Source organism: Pseudonaja textilis, chromosome 1 (genome assembly GCF_049901715.1).
Source record: "Pseudonaja textilis isolate UNSWEBS1 chromosome 1, rPseTex1.2, whole genome shotgun sequence".
Classification (NCBI taxonomy): Eukaryota; Metazoa; Chordata; class Lepidosauria; order Squamata; family Elapidae; genus Pseudonaja; species Pseudonaja textilis.
Genome location: NC_141990.1, coordinates 233,189,035 through 233,205,220, shown reverse-complemented (window position 1 = coordinate 233,205,220; position 16,186 = coordinate 233,189,035). Strand labels below are relative to the sequence as shown.

General features: G+C 37.2%; 1 protein-coding gene across 1 annotated transcript in view; it reads right to left on the bottom strand.

The window, feature by feature from the left end:
* Positions 1 to 243: 243 nt before the first annotated feature.
* The window catches only part of MUC2 (mucin 2, oligomeric mucus/gel-forming), a 66,143-nt gene continuing 50,200 nt past the window's right edge, over positions 244 to 16,186 (bottom strand). Inside the window, exons 36-48 of the mRNA XM_087929037.1 lie at positions 16,008 to 16,186; positions 14,474 to 14,543; positions 13,969 to 14,069; positions 13,740 to 13,771; positions 12,845 to 13,025; positions 11,978 to 12,082; positions 11,201 to 11,241; positions 9,265 to 9,387; positions 7,392 to 7,490; positions 5,861 to 5,989; positions 4,477 to 4,516; positions 2,685 to 2,814; positions 244 to 822 (exon numbers count right to left, since the gene is read on the bottom strand). Of these exons, the coding sequence (XP_087785163.1) occupies positions 564 to 822; positions 2,685 to 2,814; positions 4,477 to 4,516; positions 5,861 to 5,989; positions 7,392 to 7,490; positions 9,265 to 9,387; positions 11,201 to 11,241; positions 11,978 to 12,082; positions 12,845 to 13,025; positions 13,740 to 13,771; positions 13,969 to 14,069; positions 14,474 to 14,543; positions 16,008 to 16,186 (1,489 nt within the window). The 3' untranslated portion in view covers positions 244 to 563. The remainder of the gene's footprint in view (positions 823 to 2,684; positions 2,815 to 4,476; positions 4,517 to 5,860; positions 5,990 to 7,391; positions 7,491 to 9,264; positions 9,388 to 11,200; positions 11,242 to 11,977; positions 12,083 to 12,844; positions 13,026 to 13,739; positions 13,772 to 13,968; positions 14,070 to 14,473; positions 14,544 to 16,007) is intronic.

Sequence of the window (16,186 nt, the reverse complement as noted above, 5' to 3'; positions counted from 1 at the left end):
AAGACCATGGAAAAAATATCAGAAGACAAAAATCCAGCAAAATCCTCTAGAAAACCCAGCAAGTTACTGGCATTTCCCTCATAGATCAGCAACATTCATCTGAAGCATAAATTTTATAAGAGTAGAAGCCCAAGATTTAAGAAACTCAAAAATGTGTCAACAAAACCAGAAATGGAGACCTCGCTTGTGAAATATGCCTTTAATTAACCAAAGCAAAAGAAGCTAATTCAACAGTCCAAGTCATACAATACATCCTTCATTTCTTTTTATATATAGGAGAAAATATTTTTAGTTTTATTTTTGGTGCAAATAAATAAGTGAACATAGTAAAGGACAGTCAGACCGAGAAGGCTGTGGAACAGAAGCGTCCAACTTTGGCAAGACTTGTGAACTTCAACTCCCAGAATTCCCTAGTCAGCAAAATGCAGAGAGGTAAAGTTCACAAGTCTTAAAGTTTCCAAGGTTGGACACCCCTGCTGTAGAAAGTAAGGTAAAGTGGTAGATTATAATAGTATGTGTAGTCACAGTATATTTCTTCGCTGTGTATCAGCAGTTATCTTATTTCATTCCAAAACTTTCGTACTTCTGTTCCTGATGGCCTGGGGTGGTTGCGTGATGATTTCTTTGTCCTCCCTATATTCTTCTGAGGAGCTTCGCTCATCACCACATTCAGTGTTCAGGCACTCACAGTGTTCCACATGGATGTACCTGTGTTTCTTTCTGATGCCACCAGGACACAGCAGCATGATTTCTTTCTTGGCTGTCTTTGACTCTCTGCAGCACTTGCACTTACGCGTCATGGAATTAGCTTCAGGAGAGTATCTGTTTTTATAATGCAAAATAAAGAAAGAGTTACATTAGCTCGTGTTATGTGTGCTTTTAAAGATGTTGCTTTTGTTGAAGGTTGGGGATGTAATATTACAGAACCTCTACCATAAGAGGTGCTTATTTTTCAGGAACTTAAACTATGTCCTCCATAATATCCAGTCAAGGTACAATGTCCTTTAAATATTGTGCCATCTTTTAAAATAAAGGCAGAAAAACCCAGGATTTTTTAAGAGAATTAAAAGAACTCAAATAACCCAAGTCTGGCTGAACTTGGGGAAAATTAGTTGAAAGACTGAGTGACTAATAAACAAAGTTCATGGATTGGATTGAGCCTCTATCATGAATTTACTAGGTGAATAACAGCCATTCCTTCTTGGAAGTTCTAATGATTATAAATGAATATAAAAATGATTATAAGCATGATATAAATAATCATGCTTGTTCATGAGTGTGAGAGAGATTGATGTAAACTCTCTTCAACTGAAGGAAACTTTAAAGCTTGCACAGTCTAATTTAGTTTGGTTCCATACTATATTTGAACTCTAAAAAGGTCTATTCTTATTATTAGGATCCTTCTTATTTCTCCTCAACTGTGCCCTGTTTGGTTTCTATTGTCAAATTAAATTATTTTAAAGGATTATTAAGATACATTTGGTTTTACTTCAGAGTATCTGGAAACAGGCATTTTCACAACTCATCACAGGGAACTTTGCCATGCTCATGACATTCATGCTCAGATTTCTATAAAATCTCCCCAAAATAGGCAACAAAAAATCCAACCTCTATTTCTTGGAGATTTAACAAAGAAAATCAATTTTGTGCAAAAAAGGGTAAAAAAAAAAAGAATTGCAATTTCAAATTAGTATTGATTCTATTTTTGCTCCTCTTGTGGATACTTTCAAATGCTAAATAAGTTGAATATAGGATTTCCGCAAGGGTACAAACATGGTTTACACAGTGTCCTTCTGGATCTACAATGCTATTCACTATTTAGCCTACTCCACAAGATTACCTTATTATATTCCTACCACTAGCAACACTATTTTTTAAAACCCTTCAGATAAATAAGGCCACAGAGGATTGGATCCAGAAATTAATCAGTTGAAGTGAATATATGGAAGATTACTACTTTATCTTTTCTTTTTCCCTAGGACAATAAGACTTTATAAAAATGTTCCTCCAAATAACAGGCGATTCTGCTGAAGAGGTGGGCTGGACCAAGAGACTGAGATTAAGAGAAAGGGACAGCGCGAAACTTCTCGGAGAAGCATTTTCTCTAAGAAGACATCTTCATCCCAAAGTCTTGTGAATTCTCCTCCAGTAAATCTTCCAAAATTTATCTTTCTTAATTTGGAAGATCCAGTGAGAGGACAGAATCTTTAAATAGGCCATATTATTAAATAATTAATGTAATTCATATAACAATAATAGTCATATCTTTGACAACTAATATTTAATATTGTTTCTCAGGAGGAAGATCTTAGTTCAAACACACTCAAAGTCATCCATTTTTTAATATCTGATTTTTTTTCTTTTTCCAAGGAAAACCAAATTGCATCTTTGGCAGCAGTCCTAAAGCTTATTTCCTACAATTCAGTTTTAATACTTTCAAGGTTTTCAATTGCACATAATAATCTATAAATCAGGAATTTGCTTATTATCTGCCTATCGTTCTTCCAAGTGGAAACCATTCATTATCCTATTTCATTTCTCAAAATCATCTGTTTCCCAACTCTATCATTGCACGTTCTTTCACAGCTGGGAAGGGAAAAAAGATAATATAACTTTGAACAAAGATAGAAATCTTGAGTTGTCTTGCACACAAGCATATCATTGGATTTCAGCATTTTACATACATTGAAAAAGTTCCACATCTTCCTTCACACTGAGTCACAGGGACAAGATCCTCTGAACGGCAGCCACTGTAATTGATATAGTCCATTGTTTGACTGGCAGAGCATGATGGGGTAGCTTCCATTAATATACCTATCAAACAAGAGGAATAAAAAGACCGTCATTCACATGCAAGCATAAACTTCAAGTTTTTTTGGTCTCCTGGATAGTTTAGCATAGTCAGGGGTGGGATACAAAAATTTTAACAACTGGTTCTGTGGGCGTGGCTTAGGTGGTGGGCGTGGCTTGGTGGTCATGTGACTGGGTGGACATGGCTTGGCAGTGATGTTATTGGCTGGGCGTGGCCAACTCAATGTCACTCACATCGAGGCACACATCTCCTCGCCTGGCCTCTCATGACTGTGGGGATGCTGCAACAGTTGTGTGAAAAATGGTCACGTCACTTTTTTCAGTGCCATTGTAACTTTGAATGGTCACTCCATACAAGCAAAGTACCAGCAAAGGAAGGGAAAGAAACTCCAGAGATTTTCCTGAGAGAGGAAGTCTAGTCCTGCCCAGAATGTAATAAGGGTTAACTGAGAGGCAGTTTCTATAAGCAACACCAGAATGTTTCCTTCCTGCCTTCCTTACAGGATTAGGCCAGTATTTCTTCTAACAACTGGTTCTCCGAACTGCTTAGAATGTTAACAACCAGTTCTAGCAAATAGGTGCGAATTGGTAGAATCCCACCCCTGAGCATAGTCAATAATTTTCTACCCGAAATTTGTGTCGAATACCTTTATTTAAATGTAATTTGGTTGGGTATCTGAATGGGAAAGAATGCCCATGAAATTCTCAAATGCAGGTATTTTAGATAGGAAAATCAAACCATTATCAACCTTTCCAATGAAATGAGTGAGTCTTTTTTGAAAGTTAATTTTTGCATAGAATTTTTCAGCAGAGTACAAATAGGGATGCTTTCATTAGTTTTAAGTTGGGAAGATATAAAAAGATATAAACAAATAAAGAGATATTTTTCCTGTGCATTCTCTGAACAAAAATACCTCACTACTAAAAATAGTTAAAACAGCTGCACAAATAACTAAACCAAAAATTATATTAGTGAGCACCATTAGTTAAGGCCTCCATACATTGCTATCCAATCACTAAGCTCACTGAAAAAAATAGTTTGACTCTGTTAAAATAAGAACCTATCCCATTTCCTCTGCCAGGTGTACAGTCCTATAATCCAGCAGGTGGATAATAGCTTCCTTTCTTCGAGGCATGTTCCTGAAAGGAACTGGGAACTAGGAAAACTTTCTGTTCTCTCAACATTTTTAGTAGGTTTTTCATCTCTTCCAAAACATCAAGGAATATTCAGGGAAATCCTTAATAAACTTATCATTTAATAACGCCATACTGCAACATTTGCAAATACCTTTCAATTTAGTTTCATTGAAAGGACCATGTTCCCAGGAACAAAGCTCTAAACCTTTATTATCTGGAGCCAAACATTCTTTAATCACACAAATACAACCTTCTTTACTAGGGATATTTTCATGTTTGTGAACTGTTTTTTTTAACATGGTTCATTCATCAAGCTAATATGTATAAACAGAGCATCAATAGAATGAGCATCACTTGTATTCTATCAAATTATTATTTTTCTTCAATAGTAAAGCAATACTTTGCTAGAGTATAAGTGGATGAACCTCTCTCAAATAAATATTATTTACATAATTAAATTGCCCCTCCTCCTTCATTATATAGACTAATTCCTTAGAATGGAAGTGTATATAGTTTTATAATACTTACACGTCTTACAACAGCCATTAGGCAAGTAAATAATGGTGCCCTGCAAACAAAATAATAACAATAACATGTATAACCACCTACTAGAACTGCAAATTATACTGAAATAATTGCTCTAATGTTCCACCATGCTTTCTAGGAATTATGGGATTTGCAGTTTACGATATTGCATGGCACAGATAGGGAGGAGAACAATATTTCCCTCTACCTTGTTTCTTAGATGAAGAACAAGTGAGAAAAATATGCTAATCTCAAACATGAGCATGCTGTGGGTTCCTTTACTCCATTAGTTCTACGAAGGAAGAATCACTTACTTCCATAGTGGAGCTACAAACATGTGTTTGTATTTGTCTATTCTGTATTGATCCTACTGGGATTACCCTGCAGCCTAAGAACATATCCACATTGCTCAATTGCCTTGTCACCAGAACAGGTCATGAACCATTTTTGAACAGCAGAAGTGGATGGTATCTATCTGAAATGTTCCAGAAGTCTTAGCATTCTTTAAATAATAATAATAACAATAACAATAACAACAACAAGAAGAATAAGAATAACAACAATAATATCCTTTTGGTATAATATTAGATAGTTAGTATTTTTCTCTTCAAGTTATATCTATTTCTTTCAACACCATCAGTACTGAAACACATTAAATGTTTGGGGCATTGTTGTAATATGTGGGAATGACCTTGAAGACCCTCTGCCTAGGCTGTGGTTGTTTCTCCTATTTCCCAAGGTTATTCCCACATACCATTGCATCTATTTAAAGTTTAAAAGAACATTTATAGTTTCCTTCTTTTAAAAAAATTACCACAAAGTCTAATGTTGTTTATCTCTTGTGAGATGGATCTGTTTCTCAAAGCGGAAGAAAAGCCTAAAACCTTTCATAATGTACATTTATACTGCAATTCTAGAAGAATTATTTCATTTTCGCTCACATTTTTCTCCTTTCACTGTCAATTATAAGTGCTGAGTGTCTTATCTTACACACTGGGCTGAACATACCAGATGAGACTCTCTGGAAGACAGGAGGTGACAGGAGAAGCTTCAAACCACTGCCCTACCAAAGGTTAGGCCAGGAGGTATAAACTCAAAGGACTTCTGGGAATGAATTCTTGAAACCTCTGACCTTTCACCTTATTGGTTGTGCTGTGATAACTTGATGCAATAAAACATGTGTAATAATTAATTTTTGTATTTAAATGATAAATTTTTCCAGTCTGAATCATCTTTGTTTGCTTATTTTTCAGTATTAAATATTACATTGTTCCAGCAACCCACATAAAATCTACTTGATTCAGCTCTTGCTTCTATCCTACTCAATCTGAATCAAACAAATTTTTTTTTCACAACATCATATGTGTAGATTCAACTTTTAACTCACAGGTTGGCATCTATTCTCATCAAACGTTGGGCATTTAATCACAGAGGTAGAGGAAATCAGCTGTCTATGAATCCTTGTACAGCTGTAAATAGTACAGTTGTCTTTGGGATCATTCTGATTTTCACCAGGCTGTTTGGAAGAAGGAAATAAGTTCAGAACTAAATAGGTTCCTGTTTGTTAAAAATCCCCCACTCCCCAAAAGAGCATGGTAGACATTCAATGGAGGCATCCTCTTAATGAAAATTAACTAACACGATAAATCCTTTCCCCACCAATTGTGTCACTCGTACTTGAGACCCTTAGAGGCTATAGAACAGGGGCAAGCAATTAATTTTCCCAAGGGTCACATGAAAAACTGGGACAGACATGGAGGGCCAAACCAATAGGGCTGTAAGATGAAGAGGTAGAGGAGGGACTCATTAAATTTGCAGACAATACCAAGCTGACAGGAATAGTCAACAATGTGGAAGATAGACTCAAAATACAGAAGGATCTAGAGAGACTTGAACATTGGGGCCTATCTAGTAAAATGAAATTCAGTGGTGAGTAAAGTAATTTAAGCAAGAAAAACCAAATGCATGGGTATAGAATAGGTGGTAACTAGTTCAATAGTAGTAACTGTGAGAAGGATCTTGGAATCCTAGAGGACAATTACTTAAATATGAGCCAGTAGTAGGCTGCAGCTGCCAAGAAATCCAGTGTAGTCCTAGGCTGCATTAACAGAGGGATAGAATCAAGATCACATGAAGTGTTAATACCATTTTATAATGTCCTGGTAAGGCCACATTTGGAATATTGCATCTCTATGATATAGAAAAGATGTTGAGACTCTAGAAAGTGTGCAGAGAAGAGACCAAGCAAGGAAGCTCCTTTGTCAGCAGCAGAAGGATGGAATACAGAGAAAATTAGAGAAGTTAAACAATATGTAAAGGAATAAAGTTTTTCAACTTTTAATTTATGCCACATTTGTTTTCTTATTTCCATCCTAACCTTTACTCAATTTCCCTCACCCTTATTTTATTGAGATTTGTGTGCCTCAAGTCTCCATTATTTTTCTTGCAATTTCTATCAAGACTAACCCTGTTGATGCTTGTAGGCACAATTAAACAACCCACTCAGGACCTCATCCTCTCAATCTACAATAGTGAAGTAGACAAAATAAATTGGAAAAAATAGATATGAATATACCCAAACCCATTTCTTATAAGTGGAAAAAATAGATATGAATATGTTGTGACCGTAGTCATTTCTTATATCACTTTTGCATTCATTCTGTATTATAACAATTATAAACAATGGAAATGCATTAGTTTTTTTTCCATTTGTGTTTAATCTGAATGCATATCCTCTGGAGAAATTTCACACAGACGCCTAGATAATGTGAGGATAGTGGATTAAGGAAAAATCATGAGGAGGTGCTGTTGCAGTGACAAATTTCCATTTTTCCCCCCACATTTTTCCACATTCTATCCAGTAGGAATGCCAATAAAAGCATTACTACCTGAAGATAATTATGAAAAAATAAACTTACTCTTAAAGTGACAATGTCATTTTCTATTGTTCTTATAACACAACTTGTCTGCACGCATATTGGACAGCAGTCACCAGGGTGTAGAATAGGAGAATAGCCCTACGGAGAAAGAGATATACTACTGTGGTGTTCAAATAGGACTTTAAAAAAATAATAATAAAACCAAGTATTCTTATTCAAATTTCATACAGCCATCCTTTCTTCAGTGCTCTGTTCCGATCTAGGCAATCTGGTCCTTCCAGATGGAGCTGTTATCTAACTAGACTAATCCATTAATGCCAACTGGTTGTTCAGTTGCTCTGCTGTGCCTTCAAAACTGGCAAAAATGGAGCAGGTCAAGCTACCTCCAGCCTGGAAAGCAGATAGTGACTTATTTTCTCAATATCTTTGCCTAAGAATATCATAAAAGGCAGAAATACAGGGCTAATCAAGGAGGATCAACTGATCCTCTGAGATCAGAAGACATCTATAACCTGGGTAGATTTTTTTTTCCCCCAAAGGGTGGAATTTTCAGTGAACTTGTCCATGGATACCACACCACATGCGATTCTTACCAGCAAGGGAGCCTCCCTGGTGCTTTTCTGTAGGGTGTTGTGGGGGTTTTACATCTGGGCCAAAGAGGCCCAGGTAAATTCTGGGGTTATCTTTGATGCTGTAGTTTTGGGAGAGAGTCTTGAAGTTATTAAGCTAATATGAAGCTCTGGTGGTTTCAACAAGATCTATAATCTTGGTTGGGTAGGACAGCCTGTGAAAGAGCAGTCAGCAAGATGGATATGGAATGACATGACATTTGTGTTCCAGGCCAGTGATAGGCAAACCCCTACTAGACACGCTTCTGCTCTGCCCAAAATTTCTATACATGTGGCTGGCCATTGAGACTAAAGGGGTTAGGTTCCTGGCAAGGCCATTTGAGGTCCTTGGCACTGCTGGGTATGGCAGGGAGCTTCTGCTAGGACAAGCTCTAGTTCAATTCTAGGGTGAAAGAAATCATAAAGAAGGCACAGTGTCCCTGAGCCAGTCTGTCTCCAAATGCACGCATTATTATTATTATTAGAACCAGCTATTGTCTAATTTGAAATCCTAATTCTAAATATTTGGGGCTGCAATTCCTGTAATTCCAGGTGATCACAATAATATGATTGATGAGGTTGCATACAACTTTTACTTGCCTTCCCTCCTCTATTCAACCACTTTATTCTCAAGATTTCTACTTCCTCCTTCTCAGCATTTGGGACCTATCAACAATGGTCAATTCTCTCTCTCTTTTAAACTGTTTTGGCTTTTTTTCCCTCTTCCTTAATGATATTTTGTTCTGTATGGTTGACCCAAGATACTTTTCCTGCTAGAGGCAAAGGATGAAAATCTCTCCATCCCAGTCCTATACATAAGCTGATTGTTTTGAGGGGGAAAAAAAGTCTTGCTTCAATTTTGGCTGCAGAATGATAGAATTCAGTCCACCTGGGGATAATATGCTAGCTTCGATGGGAAGCCATCTATTCTGCTACATCTTCAGTGCTGTTCTCAGCTGAGCACTTCTACTGTCAGAAATGGCTACTTCACTCAACAGCGAAGCTTGCCCTCAAGCTTGGAGATGTCAATAATTAGGTTACAGGGAACAGTTCTTTCATAGTCCTCCTTGTCCAGAGGTGGTATTCAGCAGGTTCTGACCAGTTGTGGACAACCGGTAGCAGTAATTTTGAGTAGTTCGGAGAACCCACCTCTGACAGAAGATTTTACAGTATCCTTCCCCTGCCACACCCACCAAGCCACACCCACAGAACCGGTAGTAAAAAAAATTGAACCCCACCACTGTGCTTGTCCTCTTGTTTTCCCACATAGTGCGTTGTCTGCTTACATAAGTGGAACTACTTACCGCCTGGCACTTCACGTTACATGGGATATTCTTACACTCTATGATATTCAGAAGAGTGGTGCTGTTTTGTTTATTTGTGCATATACACTTCTGGCACTTGCTTCCTAAGACTTCTGAACCGGGCTGGAACAAAGCAGGGCGATTCATTCATTAGCAAAGAATAAGATAAAGCAGATCTGATGCAATATCTTTGTTACAAAATTATTGAAACTCTGATATGAGACAGGCCACTAGGGATTAGAGAATTTGCTGCAGTTTCGGAATTTATTAGAGGGATCCTTCAGCCTCTAACTGTTTAATTCTATTCTTGCTATTTGTCTACTTTACTATTCCCTTGTAGTGCTATTTGAGAATGACCTTCAGGATGGGGAAAAAGATATTGCCTAGGAAATGATCAGACAAGAGCCTCCAGTGGTTTAAGACTCAGATAAAGAAACTTAATTAATTGTATGGTCAAAAATTCAGCTAGTAGTTTGTACTTCAGATTTGCATGAGTCTATTAATGTAAAGGTAAAGGTTCCTCTTTATACGTGCTAGTCGTTTCTGCTAATCATTTCGGTCATGTGGCTGGCATGACTAAATGCCAAGGGCGAATGGAATGCTGTTACCTTCCCACCAAGGTGGTCTCTATTTTTCTACTTGCATTTTACATGCTTTCAAACTGCTAGGTTGGCAGAAGCTGAGACAAGTAACAAGAGCTCACTCCATTATGTGGTGCTAGGGAGTCGAACCACTGAACTACTGACTTTTCTGATCGACAAGCTCAGCGGCTTAGCCACTGAGCCACCGCATCCCAATTCTGTTAATGTAGCCTTACAAGAAAGTAGAATTAGCTCATCTAATCATGTTTCCCATCTAGTTTACTCAGAAGGCTGATATCACCTTGCTATTAATCCATTTATGTTTTTGCCTCTTTTTATTTTTTTCATAATGCATGTTTAGGCAAGAATTGAGGATTCCTGAACAACTTCTTTGAAGGCTTCTCAATCCCATTCCCCTGACTATCCTCCCACTTCCCATCACAAATCCGTCATGGCAGCACTATAGCCATATTCTCTGCTTCATTTCTACAACTTCTTAATGTCCCTTTGCTAACCCAGCTCTTCACTACTTTTCCTCTTTTTTGTCACTTGCATAAGTGGTTGAAAACCATGGTTGAAAACATTGTTCTGATCAGCCATTTGAGTCTGCAGGAGCATATGTCTCACTTTTAAAGCATACTGTGCTTCCTAGCCACGGAGAGCTTTGTCAATCAATTTCTGCTTTGGAGACAAAAGTTTCTCACTGCTTCTCCACCCTCCAACCCAAAGCCAGAGAGGGTTCGGTTCAGCTTACTTCTAAACTAGCAGATAGTATATACTTGAAAACAACACTGCACAACTGCAACTTCTCCCAACTGGCCAGCACAATAGTTCCAGCATGATCTGTTGAGGAGACTTTACCAATCTATGGGCCACAGACCCAGACCTCTTGGTCTAGACAGAAACAAATCCTGCTGTGCTCAATGGTGCCTGACCGCTTATAAACATAAGGTTTTCTATAGTATCAATTTCAATAGAACTTATTTCGAAGTAGATATGTACTTTGGGTATTACTGAGGTATCCTGAAAGACCTAAGCATGGTAACAAAACTGAAAAAGTTGGTTGGTTCTAAAAGCAGGTTAAATGACCAAGTGATGGAATCCTGGTTATCCCAGAATGCCTTGGGCCAGGTTGTATACAGTAGGCATCTTCCCTAAGGTTTGTCTTCTACAACTCTTTCCTGGGTTTTGCTATTTTCCCTGACATGATGCTCACTAACTTTCAGTTATAACTCATTCTTTTATTTCCCTTTTTAAATAAGCCTTCTTCAGTTGCAACTCTGGTAAAAGGTAGGCTATGAGTTTCATTATTTTTTAAAAGAAAAATCCCTCTTAAGAAGAAAGGAAAAGTTTACCTTATATTCATTACCATCCTTCACGCACACTTTTTTAGGATCTAGAGAAAATAATCGTTTAAAAATCTTTGTCAGTACTTTATGCTCTTTGCTTAAAAGTAACTGTATTTTGTTGTTGATATACTTTCTCTAGTATGTAACATTAAGTAAAGTAACAAGACATTTTCTCATATTTTCTCCCCAATTATGGCATTTATTAATGCGTGCTGAATATATTGCTTTTTATTTTATTTTATTTATTTACATAACTCTGAACTGTGTAGTACCTTATGGATAGATGTCCCAAATAGTTTGTTTTAAAACCACCAGTGATCCCAGTATGACCAGTGGTAGGAGATTTGGGGAGATGTAAGTGAACCAAGGTCTTCATTCCTAATTATCAGTCACCACCATAGACTGTTCTACTGAAGTTCACATGAACTCAAGGAATTATAGATTTCTATTATGTATTGTTCAAATTAATGCATAAAAACAAGGATGTATAAATCAGATATATTATAGATGGACAAGAAAAAAGACAAATTTATATATATGGAAGGAATTTTTAAAAACCTGTGAGCAGGATATTATGCAGTTCATTTCAAAGTACCTGTATTCTAAAATTGATTTGCTTTAAGCTGATAAGTGCTAGGTGATAACATAAATATTTGGTGGAAACAATTTCCATTGATAATAACTGGACATAATTGTAATGTAACACATTTAGGATCCAAGTGTTAAGCTGAATTTTCCAAAGCCATATATTCATCCTTCCAAAGTTAGTTAAGAGAGACTTACTGCAATCATAAGAAGGACAACAGTGTTCTTCAGTGGTATTAGCAACAGCCGAGAATCCTGCTTCACACTGAGGAGGCTTGGTTGTACATAGAGTGGTGTTGCACACTACGATGGAGAAAGGAAAAATTCAATTTCCACATTGGCAAATTATCCCTTTTCTTCTAAGCACAATCTATTGCAAAACAAAGCAACTGTATTCTTGGAAATTCTTTAAACTTAGAGACTTTCCTATAGATTGAAAAAACTGTAATAAGAAAATCTTATTAAGTTAGCTTGCTTTGTAATCATGCTTTATAAATGAGTTGGACCATGAATGCACATCACTTGAAATATATATTTTCTATACTGAGAGATTCTAGCCTGGTTGTCTGAGAGAGATGACATTAAGAAATAAATGGGGGCCATGGTGGCGCCAGAGGTTCTGACTAGTTCTGGAGAACCGGTAGCAGAAATTTTGAGTAGTTCGGAGAACCAAAAAATACCACCTCTGACTGGAGATTTTACAAGTATCCTTTTCCTGCCACTAAGCCACACACACAGAACCAGTATAAAAAAATTTGAATCCCACCACTGGGTGGCACAGTGGTTACAATGCAGTACTGCAGGCTAATTTATTGCTCACTCCAGGAGTTTGAATCTAAGTGGCTCAGGTAGGGCTGACTCAGCCTTCCATCCTTCTGAGGTCAGTGAAATGAGGACCCAGATTGCTGGGGGCAATATGCTGACTCTATAAACCTCTTAGAGAGGGCTGTAAAAGCACTGGGAAGCGGTATGTAAGTCTAAGTGATATTGCAATTGCTAAATGTCCAGATTATAGGTCACACAGTATCACTATCATTGACCATGTGCCTACATGGACATACTCACCACACACGGTGTCTGAACAACATTTGTCGTCAGGATTAATTTTGGTGATCTTCTGATATCCTTCTCCTTCACACTGTACTTCATGAACTGGTACTGGACACTTGTGGGCTTCACAGATAATGCCACTTCCACCTTCCAGGCAAATACAATCTTTGCAGTCAAACTGAAAGGTCTCCCCAAACTATCAATGAGAAAAAGTAACTGATTAATAGTGTAAGAACCTATAGAATATTAAGCAGAACGAATCTGATCCCACCTACATGCACCATTGAAGGACTATGATAAATGTTATAGGAATTTCTAGGAGTTAATAACTCATTGGGTAGCAGATCGGCAAGTAAAAAAAACTAAAAAGTGAAGCTCCATTCACATGATTGAAGCTCAGAACTTTTTTATAGATGATGCACATATAAAGGGCTGGAGCTTTGATATTATTATTACTAAATTTATATGACACCCATCTTACTACCCACGGTGACTTTGGGCAATGTATAAATTGCATACAAATGCCACCACCATCTTGAGTTTAGTAATCTAACAATCCCATCATTGAAATTCCTGTAAGATTTATGATAAACCTTAATAGATTATTATCATAGCTGTCATCATCAATAGATTCTTTTTTGTTTCTTGCCACTCATATAATGCTGGAGACTTTCATATAAGACAGTGACTTTCTGCTAAACAAAGCTCTGTGCACCCCTGATCAAGCTACCCTCCTCAAATTCTTTATCACGTAGCTTTATTAGCATGGATAAGCTCTGCAAGTAGATGAAAGTGTAAAATAAAGCTGAAAGGGGTGGGGAGGTCAGAATTCTATCATAAAACAAACCTATTCTAGAAAATATAGAGTTCATTGTCAAACTCATGCATAAGAAACAGACATGTTGCTTACCTTTCTGGGAATATTGTCCGGTCCAACACATCCTAAAAACAAAGGTATCGCCGTTAATGTTAAGATAATTTCTATTATTTAAATTGTATTAATGAGAACAATAGAAATGTAATTTTATGCATGCCAACTGAGAAGTAAACTCCATTGAGCTCAATGAGATTTACTCCCGGATGCAAGCAGATATCAGACTACATTCTAAGGATGTTTGAGAAAAAGAAGAGTCACTTACCACAAGTTTCCACACATACATCTATAGCAGTGTCATAAAGTTTTGTCCCCTCAGGACAGAAGCACCCTTCTATTTGTTGGGTCTGGTTCTGCTCTGTTAAGCTACAACAGAAAAAGGTAAAAGAATCAACAATTATTCACATACCTAACAAAAACTTGCAGCTTTAATTAAAGGTGTTTTGGGACATACAGAAGGACAAGTGTAATATCTCTCAAGCAGTTGCCTTGCTTCCCAGAATCATATGACAATTCAGAGGGGAGGAAGGGATGTGGTTCTTGTACTAAATGACTGACCCAATAAACATGTAAATTGCAAGGTATGCATTCATAGGTTATATATTTTCTAAGCCAGATCCAGCATTTTAAGAGTTTACATTTAGCTATTTATCACATTTATATGGCTGCTCATCTCACTCAAAAACTGAGATCTGGATTTCTTCTAACAGGATAGGAACCCTGCTATCTAAGATGACAGACACAGGGATATTATTTTCAACATCAATTACCCTGATTTGCACGTTTCTTGTATAGCAGGACCGCATGCTTTGTACACTTTATTGGGCGGGCAGATATTAACTAGAAAAAAAAGAAAGGAGAATACAGATGAAGATGATACAATGGATGAATGATAACACGTTCCAAAATAAAGTTTGGCAAAGCTTAGCAGATTTTTTTCCATTCTTGGGGACTGCCTTTGGATATCATATTTGGGGAATAATATAACTTTTATGCTCATGCTACGAATAACAACCCAAGTTTCAATCATGAGCTAGGAGATAAGATTAAGCTAAGAGGAAGGTACACTTTGTTAGCCCTTAGAAGCAGGAAAAGGGAGAAGGTGGTAGAAAGAGATTAATTGGCCTATACTTCTTCCTTCCTGGACCTCTTCCAATACCTCTCTCTTTTTTAGAAACATTTTTAATTAGATGTTTTAATTAAATGTTGTAATGTTTAAAACTAACATAAACTGAGACAGAATAAAGAGAACAAAGAAAGGGAGAAAGAAAAAAGAAAATGAAGAGAAAGAATACAAAGAAATAGAAAGAAGCTTCTGATTTCCTTTGCAAGCATGATTACAAAGTTATCTTCTGCTCTATAATTACAGAAAAAGCTGACTTTTTTCTATTATCCAATTATTTTGCACCTCGACTTCTCTTGATGGGATGAACATTTCACCTCTGGTGTATGAAGTGATTGTCAGGATTCCGGCAGTTACCCCAATTAAATCATGAGTCTTGAGCCAAACTTCCAAAACTTCAAAAGGATTTATTGGAAGTTCACATGTCCCAGGCACTGCCTGGGTGTAGCCTACTCTGAGACATATCATTCATTGTCACCCTTGACCCTGGTTTTCCCCCACCCCCTGGATGTATCATAAGTCATATTCTCCAATGAGACACATCCATAGCCAAGAGTCATCAATCATGTTCTCCAGTTAGAATTGTGCACGCCAGAAACTTCAGTCACCTAATTACCATATTTGAAAAGTATTTATGGAATCCACTTTCAATTTCCAAGCTGCCACACTGCTCTTTCAAACCCCTTTCCTCCTCCCTTTCTGTTGGTAACTCTAAAAAGACCATAGAAATATTTTATGAGTTTACAGTAATCTAATTTCTGCTGCATAAGCTACCCACATTAGGAGAATGAATAACTGAGTATATTGGGAAGAACCCAGGAGATGCTAGCAGAAGAAAAGAGAAATGGAGGGTGACCTGTCCCCATTCTCCACATGCCACTTTTTCATTCATCTGCTATTTCTTTGCTGTTTTAACATGTACATTCCAAATGTTGATACACCTTCTACAACTTTCTTATCCCCAGAGCATTTTCATCAACAGATTGACCACATTTCAAGGAAAAAAAAGAATAGATTCCAAGAATAGAAAACACAATCACCTAAATAAAGTAAGATGTTTCAAATTACTGTACACAATTTCACTGATGTTCTCCCACTAAAGTGGGAGAGAGGTTGTTTGGAAAGGTATGTCCTGTAGTTCTTTGTTCAGTTCCAGACAAATTTTAGAAATGGAGACTTACGACATGCTTTCTTGGTATGTCCTCTCCAGTCTATGCAAACCCCCTGATCTGCACAGGTTGCTGCATAGATTTGAAGACTTGCACATTCCATGAATTGGTTGGGCATTCTGCAGCTATCAAACACGCAGGCATCATAGTAGCTTTTAACGTCAACAAGGTGATGACACTTCTGAAATATA